This window comes from Thamnophis sirtalis, unplaced genomic scaffold, assembly GCF_051295495.1.
Source record: "Thamnophis sirtalis isolate CommonGarterSnake01/CBP01778 unplaced genomic scaffold, rThaSir2_p1.2 scaffold_1, whole genome shotgun sequence".
Taxonomy (NCBI): domain Eukaryota; kingdom Metazoa; phylum Chordata; class Lepidosauria; order Squamata; family Natricidae; genus Thamnophis; species Thamnophis sirtalis.
In genome coordinates this window covers 143,198,828-143,226,648 of record NW_028261381.1, presented here as the reverse complement: position 1 = coordinate 143,226,648, position 27,821 = coordinate 143,198,828, and the positions used below count along the sequence as shown (strand labels likewise).

Genomic DNA, 27,821 nt, shown 5'->3' with positions numbered 1-27,821 from the left:
TAAATAAAATTAATAAATATAACATTTTTAAAATAGTGGATCTTGGGAGCAGGATGTACAAGCACGCATTTGTATTACCCCTGTATATTGAGCATTTGGCAGATAGTGGTGTAGAAATGCTCTCATGTTAATCTGATACTTAAGCCTTTTGTATGTTGTGCCAATGTCAAACCTGGCCAGGGGGTTGGTCTAGATGACCTACAAGGTCCTTTCCAACTCTGTTAATCTGTCTGTTTTAATTTGTCAGCTCTTGAAGAAGGTGAGCTGAAAATTCAGAACGAATTTCACATGGAAGGTTCTGCACATTTGCTCAGTCCCTTATAAGATGCAACATATAGTTTCACTGATTGCACTGAAGGAATAGCGTCATGTTCTTTATATTCATGGGAAATTCAAGGGCACTACGCAAACACTATCATAATTTATAAAAAGTCTTCCAACTGAGCTGTTAGATTATATGTATCAAGAAATATAAAACAGAAAGATTCTTACTTGTTCCAGTGAGTCTTTGAATTTCGATACAAGGATGGAAACATGATAGGTAAAATCTTAGCTGCATTGTCACTGATTAAGCTCATAATATATTCATTATTCCAGTAGTATAGTGCTCGTTCTGCCACCTAAGGTACATGAGATAGTTAGCCATTTAGCAACTTATACAAACCACAGAATTTCTACTATATTCTCTTTTTGATGATGCAATTGTGCTTTGATCTTATTTGAACTATTTCTAGCAGTTCATCTGTTCTCTGCATGCAATGTCTATTGTATAGATGGTGGCATGTGATTGGTATCTGCTAGAACTGCCACTACTCAACTATCTAAAGCTCATAGAAATGTAAGAACGCATCCCTTTGCTAATATCACAGAAAAGGTCTTCACAACTTATAGCATCAGATCTAATGCATTTTCTGCCATGAGTTTGTCTTGGAAAAGCTGCAGCATGCTGTATTGCAATATATTTACAAAGCATACAGGTAGTTCTCAGTTAACAATTGGGATCAGTATTTCTGTCGCTAAGTGTTGTAGTCATAAAGCATATTTTCATGTGAACATGCCACTTAGTGACAGTAGTTCCAGCAATCTTCAGTTATCTGCTTTAAGCAAAGCCTTAAGTGACCATGAACTCAGACTTCCTGCCAGTTTCCCCATTGTCTTTATTTGTGGGAAGCCGGCTAGAAATATCACACATCATGAGCCTTTGCCTGCAAGATGCTGTTCTGGCCAGAAATCTGAACTGGTTGCTGAGCACACAGATCATAAACATGTGACTGCAGGCCTGCTACACCACCCAGAACATCAAGGACCAGTTGTAACGATGACTCATCCAGCACTGTTGCAAGTTCAAATGGACACTGAACAAGTGATCATTAAAGACTGCCTGTAATTCAAAGTGACTAATAACTGACTATTGGCATGCCATGTTAATTTTTTTTAAAAACCCCACAGAATTAAAATGACCAACCTGAAAGTGTGGACTCGAGACGCACTTTGCTAGCTGCCTGAAAAGAGGTTCCATAACCTTCACAAATTCAGTTGGTTCAATAACATCTAAAATTTCTTCTAATTCATTTAAAAACATAACTTCTTTTGGACTATGAGTCTTTGGCCAGTATTTGAGTAGCGCCATCACCACCTGAAAAATAAAATATGCAAATATCTAAGTTTCTATTTGCTTGCCTCAAATATTACACTTATATATCATTAATGCCATATATAATACATATTCTTATAATCAGTGGGCATTACAAGGAAACTTTTGATCTTTTGACCGAGTTAGCTTGAAATATTGACTTCAGCAAACATGACTGAACAAAGTTTTGAAATTTTCACAAACAGTGATCTCAAAGAAAGAGTACTGTTTATTCAAGTGAGAAATTATTATTTTCTTATTTAGAACTTTTTTGTGTATGTGTAGCAAATAAACCCAAGTCAGTTAAGAGAAAAATAGCATAGTGATTGGGGCTTCTGGACATTAAAATGTCTTTTATTAATTCTTTTCTAAATCACCAAATAGTACAGTATTTAAAACCAGTAATTAATTAATAATAACTAACAATTCAAGTAATACTCAATGGCTTATTGCCTGTATAAACATAACTTATTTCTATGTATATTTATTTGTATTCTGCCTTTATTATATTTACAAATAATTTATGGTGGCGAACATATATAATATTCCATCTTCCTCCTATTTTTTCCACAACAAAACTGTGAGTGGGAGAGTTACTGTCCCAAGGTCACCCAGCCAGCTTTCATGCTTAAGGCAGGACTAAAATGCATGGTCTTGTTATTTTTAGTCTAGTATCTTAACCATTAGATAAAACTGGCTCAACAATGAGGTAAAAACCCATAATAATAAAACTTCCATGTAGAAACATAAACAACAAAACCAAAGAATAAAGGATTATTGCTGATTTAGGTTATGTTGCTATTTAGAGCTTCAAGGCTTAATAAGAAATTAAAACATTTATATTTAAAATGTTCATGATATAAAGGTAAAGTACAAGTGGGAATGAATTATTAAACAATAACATTTCTTTTATTATTCTGATGTCTTTTATTATTTCTATTTTCTTCTAAAACAATGCAATCCAGAAAAAGAAATTTTAAAATGAAATATGTGTATCTATGTTTGCTAATTAATGTGACTACTTTTATAGTAGTAGATTAAAACCAGAACTATATATACAGATATTATTCTGTAAACTCTAACTGTAAATCAATTTTAAATAATTTTAAAGGCACATTGTCTTTCTGTTTAAATTGTTCAAGCTGTACCATTGTGAACATAAGATATGACTAGTGCACTGTGCAAGTTAGCTGTTGCAGATGCCTAAGTAATAAGATCACAATTTTTAAATTATGCTGTTTAACTCATTAGATAATATAAGGAAGAAGAAAAACTAGACTTACTGGCTCAGTAAGTGTGCTGTCCTTTTCTAAAAACTGAACTACGCAGTAAGCCAGCTAAATTGAGAGAAGAAAATGTTATTAAGATGGGGTTCAATAAAAATCTAACATATTAATATTGAATGTTTATCTAGGGTAAATAAATAAAATTGAATTTCAAACTCAAAAGACCACAAAAGAAAAAATATCATCTCAAAAAATTAGAATATCGTGCAAAAGTTCATTTATTTCAGTAATGCAACTTAAAAGGTAGGATTTAGGATTTTAGGATTTTATTAGTATTTATAGGCCGCCCTTTTCCCTGAGGGGGACTCAGGGCGGCTTACATAAAATAAGGAAGGGAGGGTACAGACAATAGACACAAACAAAGGTGAAACTAATACATGAAATAAGACTCATTACATGCAAAGCAAGATAGTTCAAGCCGTGATTTGTCATAATTGTGATGATTATGGCGTATAGCTCATGAAAACGCCAAATCCACCATCTCAGAAAATTAGAATATTACATGCAATCAATAAAACAAGGATTGTACATAGAACAATATCGGAACTCTGAAAAGTATAAGGATTCATATATACTCAGTACTTGGTTTGGGCCCCTTTTGCAGAAATTACTGCCTCAATGCGGTGTGGCATGGAAGCTATCAGCCTGTGGCACTGCTGAGGTGGAAGACCAGGATGCTTCAATAGCGGCCTTCATGCAATCCTTTTTTTACTGATTGCATGTAATATTCTAAGTTTCTGAGATGGTGGATTTGGGGTTTTCATGAGCTGTATGCCATAATCATCACAATTATGACAAATCATGGCTTAAACTATCTTGCTTTGCATGTAATGAGTCTTATCTCATATATTAGTTTCACCTTTTAAGTTGCATTACTGAAATAAATGAACTTTTGCACGATATTCTAATTTTTTGAGTTTCACCTGTATCTAAAAAATAAAAGTAAAATCAGCAGTGGAGAAAAATTTAAAACCACAAATAATTAATTGTTCTTAAAAATGCCTGGGAAAAATAAAAAATAACGACTTAGTATTCAAAAAGCAATGCCATGTACAAATAACATGTACCGTAACTGCATAGATTTTTCCAAAGAAATATTTTTGAGGCCCCAGATAATGAGTCGAGTAATAAACTTTCTTCTACTCATGTAGTGATGCCACTACATTATTTGCCATGGCACCCTCTTTTTTTGGGATTGTGAGTGTAGCTTAGTACTTAAAATTCAGATTAATCCTGAAAGTAATATATATGTACCCCCATATATAAATAGTTGGCTGAATATGATGAAGTAGTTTGTATACTTCAGACCACAACAATATAATTCATTTAATATTCCAGGTTCTAGACCCATGATGCCAAACCTATGACACACGTGCCACAGGTGGCACGTGGAGCCATATTTGCTGGCATGCCAGCCATCAGCTCCGGAGGGCATACATGCTCCAGCCAGCTGTTTTTCGGCCTTCCAAAGAGCCGGGGGAGGCCATTTTCGCCCTCCCTAGGCTTCAGGAAAGCTTCCAGAGGCTGGGGAGGGCGAAAAACAGGCCCAATTGACCAACCAAAAGTTTGTTGTCAAACTTCCGGTTGGCTTGTTGGGGCTGTTTTTCACCCTCCCCAGGCTTTAGGAAGGGTGAAAAATGGCCCCAATGGGCCAGCAGGAAGTTTGGAAACGATTCATTTCTGGCTTCCGGGGGGCCTCCAAGGAGTGTTTTTGCCCTCCCCAGGTTTCACGAAAGCCTCTGGAGCCTGGGGAGAGGTCGTTCATGCATGCGCGGGAGAGGGGTTGTGCATGCATGTTCAGGTGGGTGGGTGAGGATTGAATTGGTATGGGTACCTGTGCGTGCACAATAGCGCACATTTGTGGTATGATGTAAGAAAAAGGGTCGCCATCACTGTTCTAGACATTTCAATGTTGCACTAACTGTGACAATTAAAGCTTGAATTGAGAAATTTAGTTTTCACATGCAAAGTACCTTTCTGAGTCTTCTATTATTATGCTTATCTATTTCATCAGACTATGAGATATTATATTTCAATGCACATTCATACAAAACAGGAGATCACACAAAAATCTTAGAACACAGGTAGAGCAAATCTAAAAATGCTGAAGTGGAAATAATATATATGGCAGAGGAGATGCTACTTTCCATGCCAGTCTGAACTCACATAATCCACAGGTAGAGAATAAAATTATTTCAAAAAATACTAGGCATTTATTTCAATTTCTTTCTCTATTGTTATATAAATAAATATAATACTGTTCATTAATTAGTACTGTTAATTATGTTCTTACTAGCAACGGATCAATTTGGGGCATTAATCTTACCTGAATTTCTACACTAGACTCCACACTCTACTCCTACCAAGTTGTAGCTACTAACATGCAAAGATTTTGATTTCTGTACTCCACTAGATGAAGCATATTTCTTTATAATCACATAATGTACTTCTATCACTTCAAGTGAGGTGTGTTCCCCAATGAAGCAGTAGTAACCTACATTATTCAAATAAATGAAGCTATATGAAACACTACTGAAGGTTACAATATTAATTATATTCTACAAGTAATCATTAGAACATGAAACTGTGTCTGTAGAAAAATGCACATCACTTTGCTTCTTGTTAGAAAAATGCCATGCCAGTTACTGCAGATTTTTTTCGTTTTACGATCCTGTAATCCTTTTTATCGGGCTGGAGTCAGGGTGACTGAACTGAGTTGACTGTTTACTGGCCAGATGCTCTTCCTGACATCTATGTGGAGTTTGCAGCAGATACTTTCTCTTTGGGCCCTAATTGAGAAACCATCTGTCACTGCCTAAGATTGAACTCTTAACATTCCAAGTGGGAGGCAAGCATCTTCACCTCTAGATCACTGCACCGCTCTTCTAATTTATTTTTAAGGACTAAGGACAGAGAAAATACTCAAACAAATACTCACAAAGAAGCATTTTACTACTTATCCAAGAAGTGCATATTGTTCTATTTTAGCTGTTTTCTTGAGAAAGCCTAAAATGTTTGAAATTAAAAAATCTTCAACTTAAACAAAGCAATTTAACCATTAAGTAAATAAAAAAGTAAGAAAACATAGGTTTTCAGGATTAAAGATCATTTTCTTTATCTCATAGTTTCCTACTTAAAATGTACAGTTATGTAATTTATGAATAATATGAAAATAACAAGTACACATCAAAATATTTACCTGTGGATGATAGACACTGAGTGATTTTACTTTGTGCAAAGGTAGTAATACCTTGAGAAGGAAAATTTTGTGCTCTTCTTTTAGTGGTAAGGCAAATCCATTGATTATACTGAAGAAGAAAAAAGTGTTTAGGAATGAGAAAATCTATCACATTGCTGCATTTCAGTTTCATTTTTTAAAAAAAGGAAAACATATTCTTCCATTAGCTTTAAGATGTGCTTTCATTCAAATGTTTTTGATAGACTTCTTAAATAGCTTACAAATACAAATAGACAATAATTTAGGAATTATTTCCCAGATTTCTGTAATGGTAAAGCACTACCCCATTTCGCTACTCCAATTCCAGTGAGACTTTTTCAGTTATAACTGACAGAAGCTATGCAAAATGTTTATTGTTTTGTTCAGTCCAAGATCCAATTTATAAAACCCAGAAAGATTTAAGTTACAACAGCAGTATTGATTATGAAGTATAACTATTAAGCAGTTTACCTTCCCAATATTTCCAGTAATTCTGCTATGCCATTGTGATGTTCTGTCTCATAAATAAACCTGAGAAAACAAATTCATTATCATCAATGGTGCAATGTATTCAACAATATGCTTAGTTGGATAAAAGGCACAAACATAACTTACTTTCATCAATTTAAAACCATATTGTGCATATTGGTAGTTTCAGAATTTTTATTGTTACTCACCCTCTGCAAAAGTAAAGCATGTTCTAAATGCAGACATAGCATAAATAGCTGTATATTTGGCTAGCTGAGACAGGTAGTCCCCGACTTACAACCACAACTGAATCCAACATTTCTCTGTTAAGTGTGACATTTGTTAAATGAGTTTTGCCCCATTTTATGGCCTTTCTTTCCACAGTTAAGTAGGAGAAGAATCACTGTAGTTAAGGTTGTTAAGCGATTCTAGCTTCCCCATTGACTTTGCTTGTCAGAAGATTGCAAAAGTTATCACATGACCCCTGGGACAATGTAACTGTCATAAATATGAGTCAGTTGCCAAGCATCTGAATTTTGATCATGTGACCATGGGATGCTGCAATGATCGTGTGAAAAACTGTTTTAAGTCACTTTTTTCAGTGCTGTTGAATGGTTGTAAGTTGGAGACTATATGGAGATCGCTTCTGAATTTTGTGTTTGAGGTGGGGGGGGAATGAAACTTTTATTTGGTGTTTTACTGATTAGATTGATTTGTTGTTATAGACATGGCTAGTTTATGTTGTAATGGAAAAGTAAAAAGTTGAGGTTTGATGTTAATGCTTTATTCTACTACAACAGAGGGAGTAGGAAGTCAAAGCTTTTCTCCCTTCCCCCTCACTTTTCTTCCTCCTTTTCATCCCCATGTGTCCTAATATTTGCTTTTATGTTTTTGTATTTTATCTTTGTATTTTATTCTATAATCTAATAAAAATGTTAATAAAAGAGGAGTACCTGTATCACATTTTTTAAAAGAATAGACTGAAAAATAGAGAAAACAGAGATACTATTTTATGTTTGGATCTATTTTATAGCTGCACACCATCGGGTTTTTTTTGCATATAGGTCTAGAAGCAGACATTTGGGACAATGATTTAAGGTAAGTAAGGCTTCTAGCAATCTCACGTACAATTTTAATTCCTAAAAAGGGGAAAAATAACCCTTCAAAACTACAATCACTGGAGACACATATAACCTCTTTTTGCTGTTGCTGTTGAACTGATTACCGTATTTTTCGGAGTATAAGATGCACTAAGGTTTTGAAGAGGCAATTTTTTTAAAAAAAAGGTTTTGCACTCTGCAAACCTCCCAAAAACGGCCTGTTTTTTGCAAAAACAGGCCCATTTTCCCCCCCCAAAAAAGGGCATGAATAGCACTTAGGAGGCTTGTAGAGTGTTCCAGCCCCCCCCCCCAAACAAGCAAAAAACAACCCATTATTTGCAAAAACAGGCCATTTTTGTCAAAAAAGGGCAGTAGGAAGCTTATAGAGTGCTCCCGGGGGGGGGGGGGGGGAATTTAGCAAAAAAAAAAAAAAAGCCAATTTTTTGCTCATTTTTGCCTTCCCCAGGCCCCAGGAACTCTCTGAAGCTTCCTGCAAGCTATGCACCGCCATTTTGATGAAGGGGCGGGGTTTTGGGAGGCAAAAAAAATGCTGTATTCAGTGTGTAAGATGCATCCAGATTTTCAGCCTCTTTTTTGAGGGAAAAAGGTGTGTCTTATATTCCAAAAAATATGTTCTTTAAAATACATTGGGGGGAGAGGGAGAGTTTGAAACTTACATACTGGGAGGTCTATTATTGCATTTTGGCATGAGAATGCACTTCAACCCTTATCTTTAAATATTTGGCAACTACATTCAGATTCAGGCAAGCAAAAAAAAACAAACACAGCACACCATAGGATAAAGAAAACATTGTTTTGCGGTCTCACAAATTTGATTAAATTCTTTATATTTGCTAACTATTTTGGAAGGCAAATCAGGGAAGATCATTAGGCTTTTACTTGTATATTCCAGCAGTTTTGATTTTCTAGAGAGCTGCAGGATATTAAGATCCTCCTAAATATCTTTATTACAATTGGACATGATAAGGTTGAAATCTTGATGAAACCTAGCATATTGCATTAATTTCAAGAGAGTTGGAATTGATTCACTGAGATGGTTCTCAGCAATGTCTACAAGAAGCTTCTCATCAGCAATATAATGAAGATAGAAAACTCTGAGCTTCTTCCTCCATAAGTGGTCTTGAATCTGTAAAAGCTCACTTTAGTGTGCCAGAATGTATTTTTTTGAATTTTTGTAAAGTCTGTTTTCATGAAATTCAATTCAAATTTTTCTGAAGCTTTTTCATTTCCTTTTAACTGAGAATTAACTTTTGTTGGAGTATATCATTGCTTAGCAGATCTACTATGGTTAGGTTAGGTTTAGGTTTAATTTATTTGTATGCCGCCCTTTTCCCAGAAGGGACTCAGGGCGGCTCACAACTCAAAAAGGGAGGGATAACTATAACTTCTGCTTATTGATTGCATTAAAAGTATAGTTCAATGTTTGATAATTATCTTGGCTCTCTTCATTTAATGGAAGCTCTGGAGTTAACAGCTGCATGTGAACCACATAAATAATTATCTATCAGCAGAGAGCAAGTTTCTCAGGAACTAGCCTTGTAACAGCCACAAACTAGGAGTTAACTTATGCTAATGGAGATAATTCTTCCCTGACAGGCAAAATAGAAGGAAGAGGGTTCCCCCCCCCCACTTTGAGGCATATTTCCTCCCAAAACATCAAGATTCACTAGAACTGTGATGGTGAACCTATGGCACATGTGGAGCCCTCTCTACGGCCATGCGAGCCATCGCCCAGCTCAGCTCCAACGTGCATGCGCATATGCCTCTCACCAGCCAGATGATTTTCGAGTCTCTGCCATGGATGCAGGAGACGCGCCTGCATGCACAAGGGCATCATGTGAGAATACATGGGGGCAGGGGGTCACACATGCATGCACAGGGGGTGGTGGTAGTGCGGCGTCCCCCTATGGCCTGTTTTTGGTCCCAGAAGGCTTCAGGGAGACCTGCTGGCCCAAAATGGGGCACAGGGGGTCGTGTGCATGCACGGGGGACTGCGGGGAGATTCCACACATGCGCAGGGGGTGGGGAGAGCACGGAGGATGCGGGTCATGCGCACATGCATAGGCGGGTGTGGTCACGTGTGTACGATTTCAGCACGCGAGGAGAAAAAGTTTAGCCATCACTGCACTAGAAGATTTAAGTAACATTTTTTTCCCATTTTTAAATAAACAATTCAATTACAGTTTTTCAGCAACTCAGTGGGAAAGAGAAAATGAAGTGTAATTAACATACTGTAAATTCATCTTGTCCACAAGTCATTTTTTGGAGGCTTTATTATATTGCTTTTGTCTTTTAGGTTTCTTTCTTTATTTGTATGGCTATGGCAATGTTTCTTATTTTTATTTCCATTTTTATTTTTAATATATATATATAAGTATGCTTTGAGTTGCTGAATATAGTTATTTTTTAATTTTTCTTGATCTATTCTAAGTCATCTTGAGTCCTCTCATTATTTTGAACAATTTTAATTCTTTCATGAAAAGTTAAGATCTAAACTGTATATATCAAAAAGAGATATTTTTTTTTACAAATTGAAACCTAAGTAGTTTTTTCTGTTATTGCTGCAAAAATAGTGTTTTCTTTATGGAAACATTTGTGGTAACATGCTGATATATATCTGTGGCAAATTTTACTACAAGAATTACTATTTCACTTAAGATTTTTTAAAATTATGGAATTAATTTTTTTGTCATATACCAAAGGCTATTTTATTTAATGATGGCTATTAAATCTTTTCAGAGTTTCATTGGTTAGTTATAAAAAAACCAGTATAGCTTTAAAAGTCAAAATATTTTGTGGCAATATATGGGAAAAATTTAATATTGCAGGTTGAAAAAGAAATATAACTTCTAAATTTTGTTTCATTCTAGTATATATAATTTTCTAGAATTGCTAGAACATTGTTGCCAAAGATGGAAGAATAATCTGAACTGATCATTATATTTGTTAGAAAATGGTTTACTTTAATAATCAGAATTGGAGCAATATATCAATGATAAAACATATTAGTTTTCTCTATGATATTTGATTTAATTTTCATGTTCTTCCATTGAAAGGAAGGTGGCGAGCCAAGGTGGCGCAGTGGTTAAAATGCAGCACTGCAGGCTACTGCTAGATCAGCAGGTCAGCGGTTCAAATCTCACCGGCTCAGGGTTGACTCAGCCTTCCATCCTTCCGAGGTGGGTAAAATGAGGACCCAGATTGTTGGGGGCAATATGCTGACTCTCTGTAAACCGCTTAGAGAGGCCTGAAAGGCCTATGAAGCGGTATATAAGTCTACTGCTATTGCTATTGCTACTGCTATTGAAAGTCTCATTGTTGCATGCTATTACAACATTTACATTCTGCATTGATTTAATAATACAATTTTTAATTTGTTTGGTTTCTGAGTTAAAGTGTATTAATAATTTGCAAATAGGGCCCAACAATTTTTGTGTGATAAAATTTCACGTTTAGTCAATTTTTCTCTTGTTTCTGCAGCTTTTTAAATACTAGAGGACTCATTTGAAGACACTGGAACCAGACAGATAGTTAAGGCCATTACAAAGTAAAAGCCTGAAAAGATTTATCTTTATCCTAATCAAATCTTATAATTGAAGCATTAGCTTTCCAGAACCTAACCTCCTAATTATAATGTGATTATTATCTTTAGTTGAAAACTAGAATGTAACCCTTATAAATAATTAAGTCATTTGTATATCCCATTTCAGTTTAAAAATTTTTCAAACAAGGAACGTTGATGGGATGATATTGTACATTCAAGCATTATTGTCATAATTACAACTGACATTCCTTCTTTCAGTAGAAATCTTTACTTTTGTCTTTGGTACATAGACAAAAGCTGGCTCACACAGATAATACTTTTTCACTATTATTTCCATTTCTATCTCTTCTATCTGCAGCTGGTATTTCTGTCTTTTATAGATGATTGGCAAAAGCTGTGGCACAGCTGGTACTACTTTTTTAAAGTGTTCTCTTTTGGGAAAACTTTGGCAACAAGGAAAATGTACAAAAGAAAAATGATACAATATAGTGCTTCTACAGCTTTGAATGAACAACTATTTTTAAAGTGCTCTGCAATACACTGTACATATCTTCTGTACATAAAAATATCCTGCTATTAATTCACATACCAAAATGCGGTAATACAGTATTGTTAAAAGTCATGGAACTCCAATTTTAAATAAATAAAAAATGCTTTGGCCTGCCTTTCAGAAAGAAAATTAGATTACTAGCTATGGGATTGACCAGACATTTAATGAATTTTAGCTTGTTTTGATTTTAAGAACATTTTTGTTTTCTATCAAAAAAGTTGTAATATGATTAAAATACTTTACCTATTACTGAGCATCAGCACAGAATATAGACATACCTATAAAATATGTTGTTAATTTGCTTCCTGATGTAAGCTCTTAGGCCTAAGAATTTTCCATATATTCTATGCAGAGTAGTCTTAAGAAAATCTCTTTCACGAGGATCCTCACTGTCAAAAAGCTCTAAAAGCTGCAAAAGATGAATATTTATTTGCTTAATCCATTTCAAATTAAATGGAACTTAAAGTTTGAAGATATATTCTTTTTTAACCTCACCTGCAATACAAACTTCTGATCAATATATTTCTTAGCTATATTAGGTTGGAAATCTGGAGATTCTAAAAACCTTAAGAAAAATTCATATACAAGCTGAAAAAGATCCACAAAAATAAAAATTAGTTTTACAACATAAATCAACTTGAATTTTGAAAAGCTGTTAAGACAATACTAAGTTTTAAACACTTTTCAAGAAAGACCCAAAATCATATCAACAGGTAGTCCTCGACTTATACCAGTTCATTTAGTCACTGTTTGAAGTTACAACGGCATTGAAAAAAGTGACTTATGACCATTTTCACACTTATGACCATTGCAGCATTCTCATGGTCATGTGATTTACATTCAAATGCTTAACAACTGACTCACATTTATAATGGTTGCAGTGTCCCGGACTTATGTGATCCCCTTTTGTGACTTTCTGATAAGCAAAGTCAATGGAGAAGTCAGAATCACTTAACAACCATGTTACTAATTTAACAACTACAGTGATTCACTTGACAAATGTGGCAAGAAAAGTCATAAAATGGACCAAAACTTACTTAACATTTTCTTACTTAGCAACATAAATTTTGGGCTCAATTGTGGTCATAAGTTGAGGACTACCTGTACGTACAATTCCTTCAGCTTTCTATGTTCTTCTGTTTCGTTTTCCTTTAGACCATAAATCATCTTGAATCATTCATTTTACGCAGGCTTGGCAGGAAGTTGTTCATAACAAATTGAGCATTTCCCAATAAATATTTACTATATTGATTTCACAATGTTTGCATTCTGAGCCAATTAACATGCAGTGACTATTCTGAATGTAGATAAAATGTTGGAAGATGAATGCAAAAATGTACATTTTCCAACAGAGGTTTAACTAGGGTCAATACATGTATCTGGGATGTGCTGGAATTGTTTTAACAAATATGTGAGACAAAAAATTATATATAAATAAAAGCTAGATGGATTTCCTAATGTATTTTATATAAAAATTTAATCGCTACTATAGTTAGTGTGAATTTACCGTGTTTCCCCCAAAATACGACCTATCCTGAAACTAAAGCCTTGCCACATTTTTCGCATGGGCAAAAATATAAGCCCACCCCCGAAAATAAGCCCCCTGGACAAACCCCACTCCGGCCAGGCAGAGCACCGCTCGCCGACCTAGTGGTATCCCGAAGGCGGCAAGCCTCAGGAACGAGGTGGGGGGGCAAAGGCGCTTGTGTTGCTTGGTGCTTTTGGGATACCGCTAGGTCGGTCAGCAGTGCTGTGCCCAGATGAAGGGGGAGTGGTTGCTTTGAAAGCCGCAAAAAAAAACCAAGCGGCGGGTGGAGCCAGCAGCGGAGATGCCCTGGCTCTGCAGTTAGCCAAGGGCATCGTGAGTCTGCGAGTCGCGCGAGCGGAAAAGCTGCTCACGCAACTCCCCTCTCCAGCCATGCAGAGCCCCATCCACTCACTTAGGGGTATTCTGAAAGCGCCGAGCCGCAGGAGGTGGAGGGCGGTGAACAGGCGCTCGCATTGTTTAGTGCCTTCCGGGTATAGCAAGATTGGTCAGCGGCACTGTGCCTGGTTGGAAAGGGGGGTTGCTGGGAGGCTGCTCGCGAGTGTGGCCACCTCATGGCTGCTGTGTTGCTGCTGCGACAACGCAACGCAGCCATTTGACCCTGAGGTTTTGCCCGGGTCTTCGGGAGCCCAGTCGCAAGGGAACAGCCACCCGGCAATCCAAAAACAATAAGTCCTCCCCTTTAATAAGGCCAAGACCATATTTGGTGGGTCAAAGAAATATAAGATCCTCTTGTATTTTCGGGGAAACACGGTACTACTTTGCTGCACCAAAGACTTAAGTCTACCTGACACTTGCCAGATATTGGGATTACAAATTCCAGAATTCAGAGCTAGAAAAGGTATTCATTATTAAATTAAAAACCTTTGGAAACTGTAATTTCAACAAATCTGGAAGATGCCAGTCTAGGAAAATTTGTCTAAAGGGAAAAGTAATTATGAGATGGGAAGAGAAAAAAGGTTGACCTTTTAATCATGGAGTCTTACAGCGGATCAATGGTTTTGACATGAAACCCAAAATACAATTTTACTTAAAATTACTGTATATACTCAAGTATAAGCCTAGTTTTTCAGCCCACTTTTTGAGCTGAAAAAAACCGCCTCGGCTTATACTCGAGTCAGTGAAAAATTTGCCCGAAATGGAGGAGAAAAAGGGGCAGGGCCATGCCGCTGGGTGACACTCGTGAATGGCCCAGCGCCCCTGAGTTTCCCCTCCCTCTGTGTCAGTTTGCCGCGCAGCGTGCACCGCACCATCCCCCTCCTCACGTTCTAATGTAATGCAGGGCTATCTTACGATTCCCCTTCCTCCCCCTCCTGCCGCTCTGCAACGATGTCCCACCTCCTCCTTGTTATGGCAAGCAGCCACATAGCGATGTCCCACCTCCTCTGGTACAGTGATCCAATGATAGGAATCACTGTGCCGTGTGTCATAGGAGGCGGGACATCATCATCACAGCGGGACATCAGCATCATGAGGTGAGTGAAGTATTTCATTGAATACACCGGTATTGTGTGATAATAATTTGTTATGCAGAGCAAATTTTTACAATGGCTACTGTATATTTAATGGGCACAGGCAGGCTGTATATGTTATTCAATGGGCAATGGCATTATTGGTATCTATTTTTATTTTTGAAATTTATCGGTAGCTGCTGCATTTCCCACCCTAGGCTTATACTCGAGTCAATAACTTTTCCAGTTTTTTGTGGTAAAATTAGGTGCCTCGGCTTATATTCGGGTCGGCTTATACTCGAGTATATACGGTATATGAATGTTTACAATTGCATTTATGCCTTCTGTTCAGTGAACCACAGGTGCCACAAATCTTACCTATGTTTAAATCTTAAATCTCAAAAATATAATTTTATTAAGATTATACATTGCATTAAAACATGCTAATATGTTACTTATTTAAACATTAATCTAACTGCATAATGAAACAGCAGCACTAGTATACATTAATATGCAGACTTTAGACCCAACCAGATGGGGAAAAAATCAATATCTAGATTTACATGTTCATTCCACAGTTTGGATTAATTTGCCATTCCTGATTAGATGAAAATATGTATTTCAGTTCTACCTGTAAGTGAGGCCAGGCAGCTTCTAAAGTTGGTTCATCTTCCTCTGGGTCAAATTCTGCTCCCGTTGGATTGGATGAAGGGGGTAGTGTGCGAAACATGTTAACTGCAAACTAAAATCACACCTGATTAAGCAAAAGTATTTAAAAAAACCCCAATTCTTAAAAATATGTTCTTGCATAAATATTTTTAAAAACTAAGCAAATACAAATATATGATAACTTTCTCCTCTATTACAGAAACTTTTCTTTTAAGAAGTTTCTCAGAAAATTCTAATTTATTAAGGAAGGGGGATAAACAACCCAGAATCTTAATGAGGAAAATGTCAATTTAGAAAAAATGAAATTGAAATGACAATTTAGAACAGAGTTAACTAGAAGAAAAGTATAATTTATCATATAAAGTGATACATTATTTGTACACCACCCAGAGTCATGTTTTGTGAGCTGGGCAGCTACATCGATTTGCTAAAAAAAAATTGAAAGATTTTGTTAACGATCTGTTTCAAATTTTCTTGCACAAAATGTTTCTCCCCTAAAGTTAATCATATTAAGAATTATTCTTGTGCTCATTAGAACAGCACTTATTGAGAGCAGCACTTCATCCTAAGCTATAGGTGTAAGAAAGCTGTAGTATGGAAACTCCTTGGTTAAAATCTCATTTTAATATGAATTTGTAGGTAATAATTACATAAAAATGGCAGATGAAGATCCATAATCTTCAAAATTATCCCTAGATCATCCTCCTAATAAAATTTACAAAGTTTTGAACTGCAGTGTATCAGTGGCTTAATAATGGTTTTCTACTCTGCACCAACTGTGGAAAGTGAGCATCTTGAAGCTCTTCTGAGTTTAATGTTTGAATGAATGGATTCCATTTTTTGTTCCAGCGTTATACCCTCTAAAGAAAAGTCACATCATCGCTAAATTTTGGCAATGTGACAGTAGATCTCTAGGAGGCATTAACCAGAAGCTCAATGCAGTATGTGGTTTGCAGGTTGCTTATTCTCGATATATAATTTAGGTTGAATTGAACTATGTTGTCCATTTAAGAACAGTCTGGAAGATGGAGAATTGTTTTGAATCCAATGTGCCCAAGCACTGGTAGTATGAAAACCTTTCTCTGCTAGCTCTAGTTAGTACCTCACCACTTCCCAGACAAAGAGCATCTGTCTACATTGATATCAAAATAATTTATGGTTGTTGTAATACACAGGTTCTTTAAAAGTGCCCTGCGTGAGATCACCTATGAAAACTGATCAGAAATTATTCAAAATAATCTGTCAGACTGCTATTGGAGACAAGTGAAATTCAAGGATCCGTTTTCAAAGTTTGGGATAGCAATAGCAATAGCACTTAGATTTCTATACCACTTCATAGTGCTTTTACAGCTCTCTCTAAGTGGTTTACAGAGTCAGCATATTGTTCCAACAATCTGGGTCCTCATTTTACTGACCTTGGAAGGATGGAAGACTGAGTCAACCTTGAGCCGGTGAGATTTGAACTGCCAAACTGCAGCTAGCAGTCAGCTGAAGTAGCCTGCAGTACTGCACTCTAACCATTGAGCCACCTGGGCTCAATCTTTTGGCCATCATTTCCTCCCATTTAGGCCTACTTGTATGTTATTCAGAGAGAAGTTACAGTGTCTCTTCACAAATTGAATTGCAATGATTTTTCTCAAAAAAGAAAAAACGACCATCTAAAATGTTGTTCTTTATCACTGAATTGGGCTGAGAGCAATTTGAAGTGGGACCTCAATGCCACTATGCTAGTTTTAAGGCTGCATTCTAAAAGTCCTTTCAATAAATGCATATGTTATTTATTTATTTATGTTGCAAGCAAGTCTCCCAACCTTAATTTCTCCTAATATACTACTGCAGTTGAAGAAGAGCAGGGTGAATGTTAAGCTTAAACACTCATTTTGCATTTGTGATAAATTTAGAACATATCTTTGAACCATGCAAATTCTAATAAAATTAAGAATAGGATCTATAGGACCAAAACAAACAGCCCACTTTTCTGAATAATAACTGAACCTAAACTGTTATTAGAAGTTAATTATTTAGTACGTATCTGATTGTACAATACTATATGCTTCCAAAAGCCAAGCCTCTTCTGTTATTGTTACATATGAGAAATCTGTTTAGCAGAATAAGTCAAAAGGAAGGGTTTTAAAAATTGTATATTTAATTTTAAACAACTTACCATATGTACTACTTCTGGATAAATGGGCTCAGTAATTACATTGCGATTATGCGTGATGTACTCTACCATTTCACTTAAAGCTGCTCGCTTTACTTCTTTCCACTTCAGGTCACTTAGTGGATCAGAAACGAAGTCGAAAAGGACACAACATTGTCGTAGTTTCTGGATAAAAAGCTTTTCTTGCTCAGCGAGGGGGACATCTGAAAATATTTTTAAAATTGTTATACTATTTTGCTTGTAAATCTTTGCATTATAGTGAATATAACAAGATTTACTGAAGACAAACTCATTCAACTGTTGACACTTTGTTTAATGCTCATAAATATACATCATAATCCTCTTTCCCTGGGTTTATTCCTCTAATTCCAACTGGTATTTAGTAATAGATGAAATATTCATCATTTATGGTATACATCACCTAACCTGAAATTTGATGCCCACCCAATTTAAAATTCTTTTAAATTGATATTTGTTATACCCATCACATAGAACACTATCATATCCATAAAGTGCATTGTCTGTTTTATGTGTATCTGTCAAAACTCAGCATGTGAAAGTTCCCTCAGAAAGGACTGTATTCAACACAGAGTTAGCAAAACAATATAAATCGATCAGAAGGTCTTCCAGTCCAGCCTCTGTCTCAAACAGGAGACCCTATACCATTTCAGGCAAGTGATTGTCCAGTCTCCTAAAAACCTCCAGTAAATAAGCACCCACAACTTTTGAAGGCAAGCTGTTCCACTGGTTAATTGTTCTCACTGTTAAGAAGTTTCTCCTTAATTGTTTCTTTCCTTGATTAGATTCACCCGTTTCTTGTCTTACTGTCTGGTGCTTTGGAAAATAAACTGAAACACACACCCCTTTGTGGCAGCCTCTCAAATACTAGAATACTGCTATCATGTTCCCCCCTAATAAAATGTTAGGTCTTTCACTGAAACCAGCAGCAAAATGCTGTGGCAATATTACAGAAGATCTCAGCCATGATGATCTGTTATATCCATGGGAGAAAAATGGACTTGCTGTTGTTTTAATTGCCATACATCACTCAGACTTGAAGCTAAAGTATCAAAGTATCAGGAGGAGGAAGGAGAAAGAAGAAGAAAAGGAATAAGAAAAAGAGGAGGAGGAGGAAGAAGAAACAATTCATTGTAGTCTCTGGCAAGTATTTATTTAGAATAAAAATGTCACCTGACATTCTCTGTAAAAAAAGAACTACAAAAGAATATGTGGTTCACAGGCTCGATGGAGTTGTTCCTACGTGGTAATAGGCGTTGATGTAGAGGGATGTGGCGCAGTGGTTAAATGCAGCACTGCAGGCTATTTCAGCTGACTGCAGTTCTGCAGTTCAAATCTCACCGGCTCAGGGTTGACTCAGCCTTCCATCCTTCCGAGGTGGGTAAAATGAGGACCCGGATTGTTGTTGGGGGCAATATGCTGACTCTGTAAACCGCTTAGAGAGGGCTGAAAGCCCTATGAAGCGGTATATAAGTCTAACTGCTATTTTTAAAAAGCCCCCGAGGGAGTATGGAGAGTAGTGCATTTAACCTGGCTATCATTAAGGCCTGATAAATTTCAGAATTAGAATGGAGGAATGATAAGATGATGTCACATGCCCATTTGATAAAAATTGGAATCTAAAATTTTGTTAAGCCAAGTTGATTTAAAATTGTCTTTGAGAACCATTCAGACTACAACCAAAGGGAAAAAATGTTAACCAGAAATTAATGAGATAATACTGTCAGGTTCCGAAGGGTTAATAAAACCAGCCAAACACAAAAACGGTTTGTAAATGCAGTTTGTATTCTTTCTTCGCACCAACTGACCAACAAAGCATAAGTCAATGAATACATTGTCAGAGCTGCCACCCTGTGCTTCCCACCACCTTTTATAGCTACATTGGTAATTAAGATAAGTCGCACCCCACACACCCATCACCTTGTGACCCAGAGCGAAACCACCCGACAATTAATCATGGATTGTTAGCATGAACTTCTTCAATTTGTGTAGGTGGGACGGTGAGTCTGGCAGCTGGCCCAGTCTTCTCCCCCGAATGACAGCTCCAGGCCTCTGAGCTGGCCAGAGCTGACAAGTACAAGGCTCTGGCATTCATGGAAACCAATCCTCTGTCTAGCCTTAAGGCAGTATTCTTAATGCATCTTGGAACTACAAGGATAGGTTGTATAAACATTATTTTTTTGAAAGGAGATCAGAAAAAAAAATACCACTAATACATTTGCCAACATTTCCTCAAAGGCTTTTCCTAAGCCCTTTGATCCATTTCTTTTTTTTAAGGTAGGAAAATATTTTTATACCACTGACATTTATAGAAATTACATCATCGATTTGAATTTGTAATCTACAAATGCAATTTACTAATTTATTCCAATAAGTAAAAATACCTTTTACAATACACCCTTACATTACTTTTAAATAAAGTCATGAATAGGACTTTAAGTAAGTCATTAGAGATAATTATTGTATAAGAATATATTAATAAGAAGTAAACATGAAGATTCTATTCTGCTTTGTATGCTTAAAATGAAAAGATGTGAAAGAACGTATTTTCTAAAATTGCAGGAAATATACTTCCTATGCTGATGGCTTCAAGCATAAATAGAAGACAAAACTATAGTGGGTAACTGATGACTTTAAGATTAATGTTAAATGATTAAACATTTAAAAGTCAATTAAACATTACCTTAAAAGGGTTTGTTATTGTATGTTCAGATTTTAGATATTTGATGTGGTTTAACATGTCCGAGACTAACTTAACATAGGAGCACAGACAAGTAGAGATACAATGCTAAGTGAAATTCAGTTGCTGCTTTCGTCATTGTTACTAGGAGACCAGTGATTAGCAAAGAGTTTAGTAATCACAGAGAAGGTGCTAAATGATAGCTATTTATGAACAGAATACCATTCTTATGACAACTGGCTTGCTCTGAGATCCTTAAATATAAAGAGAAACTAGTGTTAACACATCATTTTAAATTGTATTGTTGATTTGATTTAACCTAGCTTATTGTGTGAACCCGTCATGATTTTATTCAATATATTTTGATCAAATAACCTAGGTTTAGACAAAATTATCAACTTTATTTTACAGTAATTTAAAATGAAATTAAAGAGTGTTCTTCACATCGTTCCAAACATTGTTTAATGCAAATATTATTCTTGTAACATAAATTGCTAAAATTGAGTTTGCACGTTCAGTTTAAGGAAATATTAGAGCAACATCTTCAATTATAATAATAAAACATGATCATGGAAAATTATTAGTAGATCAGATTTACTGTATCATACATTATGCTTTGTTATTGTGCTTTTGGCTGTCTATTATGAATATAATTTATGTTGAGCCCAATCCCAGAATAACCTATATGGTATAGCATCTGTATACAAGATGGTCTAATTTAATATTAACTAAAAACATCACTCCACAAATAAATGTTTTATTTAAACAACTGTATTACTAAAAGGACGGCAAAATGGGTAGAAAAAAAATGACTACTCAGCAGTGATTTCAGGACTTACTGCTTTCGCTAGGATGATAAAAATATACATTGTGCCATCAATCCCACCCTTTCAATTATATAAGTGATGAACAGAATAACATAGTTGGAAGGGACCTTGGAGTTCTTCTAGTCCAACCCCCTGCTTAGGTAGGAAACCCTATACCACTTCAGACAAATTGTTATCTAATCTCTTCTTTAAAACTTTGAGTATTGGAGCATTTACAACTTCTGGAGGCAAGTTGTTCCACTGATTAATTGCTCTGTCAGGAAATTTCTCCTTTATTGCTAAGTTGGTATCATACCACACCTACAAAAGGGCTGTTTTGTCATGCTTCTTTCATATGTTTGACTGCTTTGCCACCCATCCCCTATGACTATTTATTGAGAGTGTGAATAATAATTGTATTCCTGAGCATACACAATCAAAATACAACTGAGGATAGTCTTCCTACATCAGATTGATTGATGGAAATTGAATAAATGTTTACTATTCTTCAAAGAATTGTAAGAGATTATTTATTTATTGAATTTATATAGCCGCCTATTCACTCATGGCAACTCAAGGCAGCTTACAGAATATAAAACCACATTTGAAACAATAAAACTAATAAAAAGAAACAAATAAATTAATATAGTATAATATAATAAAACCACCCGCCACCCCCTCCGCCCCAGCGACAGCAGATAACATGAGCCATTTAATGCGCTCCATCCCACTCTGGGTTCCCCAGTTGCATGAAATTCTGTGTAAATAATATTGAATAATCCTTATTGTCCTACCCTGTTTTCCCAAAAACAAGACCTCCACGGATAATAAGTCCAATCCAACTTTTGAGCACATGTGCTAAAATAAGCCCTCCCCAAAAATATTGCAACACAGCAGCAGCCATGGTGACCACGCTCACTGCTCCTACACCTCAAAATAATAAGACCTCCCCAAAAATAAGGCCAAACACTTATTTCGGGGATCAAAATAAAATAAGACCCTGTCTTATTTTTGGGGAAACACGGTATTTTAAATAAGGATTGCAGATTAATCACTAAAAAACAGCCAACACTGTCTTTTAAAAGAATTGTATGTGTAGCAAAAAGTGAAAAATAAAGATTCCAATAAGTTAAGTTCAGCTCCAAGTAACTGCAGTCATGTGGTTTATTGCCAATATTGTGGAAGTGATTTTTCATTATCTTCTTTCTAAGATATTTTTTCAACTTCCACTTTAGGCCACTACCTTGGAATTGTGGACACCAACTTCTATTCCGATCAGAATATGAAACATATACCACAAACATATACCTCAAAAGCATACTGCCATATGAATTAAAAATCCAAATGATTGGAACATATATTGTTGGGAACTGAATATCAAGTTTCAATACATGGTTAAGAATAATTGGCATTTAACAATTGTTAACAGTATCCACCTTAACTTACTTTCAGATAAAGAACAGGCACACTAAATTAAAACTAAACACCTTTTGGAAATTATCCACAATTTATTGAAGACAGTTGAGAAAACAGGAATCTCATAGAATTATGAATTTTTATTAACAAAGTCACAGCAATGTTGAGAGTATATAACTTTTTATAAAGGAAGCTCTGTATAACATCTAACTTTTATTATTAATTTTAAATGAAAAGTCGATATGTAGGAAACTATGACATTTATCAGCATTGACTTTACTCCCAAGAAAGCCTCTTAATCCTTCATTATTTCATAATAAAATAAAAATGTTGGGAAAATACTGTTCAGTTGTTTATTTGGAAGAGTCCAAACGTTGCCTGGACAAGTGCCTGCAGATTTCTTGGCAAGATTTTGGAAGTGGTTTGCCATTGCCTCCTAGCTAGGGCTGAGAAAATGAATGGCCGAAAACCATCCAGCTGGCTTTGTGACTAAGACAAGGAAAACTCATAGTCTCCCAGTTTCTATCAAGATCCTTTAACTGCTACACCAAATTGGCTCTCCTCTCCTCTGGACAATTTAATTCCTTACATGAATTAATAAATTAAACAAAATCGAATTGCTGAATTAGCAGAATTAGCCTGCAATATTGTATTCTAACCACTGCGCCACCACGGCTAATTTTTATTTCTATATTTTTGGTTTTTTCCGTGCATTTTCTATTTTTAATTATTTTTATTTTTTGTAGTCTATATTAGTTTTTATCTGTCTGTCAATCAATCAATCAATTTTTATTCAGTCATTGAGCAATAAATAAAACAATAAAATCACAATTAATTAGGATAAACAAGAAAATAATTTGTAGTTCAAAAATATCCAAGAAAGATTAGAAGAGATACTACCGCATAATGTGCAAACTGTAAAACAGGGGTCCCCAACCCCCAGTCCACTATCAGGCTGTAAGCTGTTTAAAACCAGGCCACCTGAAGTGGTGAGGGTGTGCATCCCCACTTGTGCGAATAGCAGGCGAGCACATGGACACATGTTCCATTTGCAGGCACATGTGCTTGTTGCTTGCGCAAATGGAGCTGTGTACATGCGTACGCTTGCCCACTCTTTGCGCAAAACTATTCCCCCCTTCTCCCCAGCTGTCAATCTGCAAACCCAGAAAGGTTGGGGAATTCTGCTATAGAATATTACTTAGTTGTAGTCAAAGAAATACAATCAGATTGATCTGATAATAACAACTTAAGATAAAACAAGTCAGAACCACCAGAATTTTTAGTAAGCAATGGAAACAATAATTCTTAGTGAGCATCTGCATAGATGCTCACACATTCCATTGCTTCAGTTAGTCCTCAACCACATAGACGCAGTCTCTGTTCAAAAGGGATCTTTCATTATCTCATTTTCATCTATTTAACTATAATATTTAATAACATTATTATTAAAAAGAGCCTGATAAGGAATGCAAAACAGTCTTGCAAGCAGAAATTAAACTGGGAATATTTTTTTTACTTCTGATTATTTATGACTGTTAGACTGCACTTTTTCCCCAAATACCCGAAAGGATACCATAAAGATCTGTTTTCTATCATCTTAGAGCTTATGGCAAAGAAGTCTGAAGTTACAAAAAGTTAGATACTAGGTTAATATTCCTTACAATAAGAATAGTTTGACAGTTCAACCAATTACTAAGGGTATTTATTAGTGAGCTCCTGTTAACCAAATGTATTTAAACAAAAACTGAGCAACTACCTGTTGACATTATTTCAATTTCCATTCTTGCACATGAGTTGGATTTAATGGCATAGGTGGAATCTTCTAACAATATGATTCGAGGGGTGGAACTCTGTTCTACAAAAGCTGCATACCATGGGAAATGAATGAAAACTATCTCAATATATTTTATTTCTTAAAATAAATCAAATTGTTTTAATAAAGAAAACATCAGTCTTTGAAAAAAGCTTTTTTCATTACCTGGATTTACTTTTTCTCATAGCAACTTCCCAACTGAAGTGAAAGAGCAGATGCTGAAACTTTAAGTGCATCTGTATTGCTGTATGTTGGCAATTTATAATATTGGGGACATTACTTTTCATTAAACTATCTTATCAAATCATAGTGCAATGAATGTTTCTCTGGAATTTTACATAATATCACACCAATGATTTTAGCATAACCTGCATATTCTAAATTATATCACAACTTTTTGCCTCAAAATATACTCTATTGAACATGCATTTTGAAATGCCTTGTATTATTTTATTCACAGATTAGTTTGATTTTATAATTATTGTGATCCTCCAAGGCCCGCGAATTTTTAAAATATAATCCTTTCATAATACAGCAAGATTATTAAACTTCCCACGTATCCTTCTTTCTTTTATTCTCATGCATCAGCCTTATATCTTTGATTATTTTTGCCATTTCCCATTAAAAGAGGCATGGTGGCTTAGTGGCTTAATGCTGCTGAAGAAGGTCTCAGCTCTGGTGGTTCGAGCCCTAGGGCTATGTGGCAGGTGAGCTCCTGTCACCCGCCTCAGCTTCTGTCTACCTAATAGTTTAAAAGCATGTTCTATGTAAATAGATAATTAGGTACCACTTCAGTAGGGAGGTAAATGGTGCTCTGTGCAGGCAATCAGATTCCTGATGACTCTGACCCTTCCTATTTATGAGGCAGCTGTGGGAAGAGAGGGGTCTTGCGTGACGCTGCAGGAAGAGCCACTTTTCTTTCCCTCTGGTGCAAAGCCAGGTTGCCCTCCTGCGGTGCACCTTGGGAACCACACAAGCATGTCCTACAACAGACCTGGTGCCTAGGCAAGCCAAACTACTACTTTTCAATAGCATTTTGGTCTCCTGACTTCTGTAACAATGCTATATGCTAATAATAAGTAATAATAGTCCATTAAAAATCATGGTTCTTCTTCCCTACAACAGTATAATAAATATTAAAATTACTGCTATCATTGGCTTTCATTTGCTAATTAAAATATTTCCTTTCCTGGTCTTTTCTTAGTTTCATATCTGTCTTTTAAATTTATTTGTGCATTGTTGAAAAATATTCCCCCCCTCATACAGTACCTTTCCTTAAATCCCTGAACTGTTTGCCTCCCTATTTGAACAAGATTACTATTTATCTTTCGATATATACATCTAGTACCCATCTCATCTATAATTAAATAGCATTCTACTTGTAACAGTTATTTATTCATCCCCTTTCTATTATTATTTCCTTTTCTTTCTTCTTAACCTACTTATTAGGGCACAAACCAAGTTATAAAAATAGTTTAAAAAAACATAAGTCTAAAGAAAAATCTAAAAAGCCCAAGAAAATATATTTTAGCAATAATCTTTAAAATTAATATTATCAATTGCCTGAAAGAATAGGGGGAGAGAGTGTGAGACCATGAAGTTTTCTGTCTCAATACCTTAAGCCTGTAAGAGGGTGTAGATGGGCAGGACTCTTCTCCGACTTAGTTCTCCTAAGACTGAGTGAGTAGCTTATGGGTGTTTGAGCCACCCATATTTGGGATATTCCATCTTTAATCCTTTACAACTTCCCCATTCAAGAGTAGAGCATTATCTAGGTGTCTTTCTGAACTAACAGTTCTGCTCAATGAGCAGAGGTCAGCTGTGGCCAGTTTCATCTTGTACACCAGTTGCACCCTCTCCTATATTGAGGAAGTTCTAGATAGATAAGATTCTGGAGGTCACTTAATGACTTGACTACTACAATGCACTCTACATAGCTCTGCCCTTGAAGGTCACCTGGAAGCTTCAACTGGTCTTAGTATGCCTATGTCATATCTCTGTTCTGTGAGCTGCACTTGTTGCCACTTTACTATCCTACCTTCAAAAGAATTGGCCTAATGATCAATCATCGAATGATATCTGTCTTAATTTTTTCTTGGTTATCATGAACAGGAGGGAGGGAGAGAGAGAGAATATGTATGATCTTTTTTAAGCATCCTACAAGGTAATGATTTTCTGGCCAAGGCCAAACACGTACACAACCAAAACCATCTACCACCTCCTTTCCTCCCTCTCTCAAAATTAATGGAACATCTTTAACTGCAGTGCAAACTGTTTGCAATTACTTTCTGAATGTACCATCCTATGTAAATAGGTTTTGTTAGCAAATTTCACTCTTGCACTACTCACTCCTTACTTGAACATATACAAAAACTAGTATACCTAATAAAAACTGACCACCTAAAGATGATTTATTTCCCATTTCATAATAGACATTTTCAAAAGCGCATGATAAATTGTTTTATTAAAACACGCATAGAACTTAACACCTGATATTTAAACCAAAAATTGAATCTATTAAGAATTCTTGTATTGTACAATATTTTATAAAAACACCAAATTGTAATTTACAGTAAATAAATTTTAACATCCTATAACAATTTTAGAAGCATTTAAGCAATACTTAAATCCCTTGTTTTCCAATGTCAGGTTAATGCTTTTTATGTAACATAGTCTTTCATTTTTAAACTGCCATCACTATAAGGACGCAATTTCATCTTTACTCCCCAATTAATATTACATCATATACATTGCTTATGAAACTCCTTCTCAATATAGTTCAGCAAGCTCATTGATAACAGACTATTCTACAGCCGAAGTTACCACAAACTGATAAATGACCAGTAGTTTAACTGATATCCTCTGTGCAACTAGGAATAAGGTATTTTTCCCACTCTACTTCTTACACATATAGTAATCTTCATTAATCTTGTTAAAGATACATTTGAACTATGTGTTTACATTTCAATTGTTGAATGTGACTATGTGTGTCTGTGTATCTTGCATGCATTTTACTTCCAGTGTGTCTTACTCTACACAGAGATAAAGCTACCAATACTCTTTTATTTCATGAGGCATTCTAAGAAACTTGATAATCTGTACCTTTTTTTTTGTGACATTTGTATTTTTTCTAATATAACCTATTGTCAACTATGGATTTCAGATGCTTATTTTTGTATTTATTTTATATAGTTCCATTCTTTCAAAAATATTTTTTTAAAAAGTTGTGTTACTTTGGAATGGAAAGAGGCATAGGACAGACACAGCTTGACAGAAATCAGAAATCAGTAACATTAAGCATAGGAATACTTATGAATAGTTTGTATATGGAGTCTGAATGTACTGAATTTTATATAAAATAAAAAGATAATCTTAGTGAACTTGAAATCAATCACGAAAAAGCTTTTCTGGAATAAAAAATAAACATTTGATGAGGAAGAAT

General features: G+C 35.6%; 1 protein-coding gene across 7 annotated transcripts in view; it reads right to left on the bottom strand.

The window, feature by feature from the left end:
* The window catches only part of PPP2R5C (protein phosphatase 2 regulatory subunit B'gamma), a 61,862-nt gene that overhangs the window by 12,739 nt on the left and 21,302 nt on the right, over window positions 1–27,821 (bottom strand). For 5 of the 7 annotated variants that reach the window (XM_014076283.2, XM_014076281.2, XM_087726484.1 and 2 more), the window contains 9 exons: window positions 17,650–17,849; window positions 15,448–15,558; window positions 12,315–12,407; window positions 12,098–12,228; window positions 6,608–6,667; window positions 6,119–6,227; window positions 2,917–2,970; window positions 1,466–1,636; window positions 493–620 (listed from right to left, as the gene is read on the bottom strand). In XM_014076283.2, coding sequence (XP_013931758.2) covers window positions 493–620; window positions 1,466–1,636; window positions 2,917–2,970; window positions 6,119–6,227; window positions 6,608–6,667; window positions 12,098–12,228; window positions 12,315–12,407; window positions 15,448–15,558; window positions 17,650–17,849 — 1,057 coding nt within the window. The remainder of the gene's footprint in view (window positions 1–492; window positions 621–1,465; window positions 1,637–2,916; window positions 2,971–6,118; window positions 6,228–6,607; window positions 6,668–12,097; window positions 12,229–12,314; window positions 12,408–15,447; window positions 15,559–17,649; window positions 17,850–27,821) is intronic. The other 2 variants (XM_014076282.2, XM_087726480.1) reach the window with 2 other exon arrangements.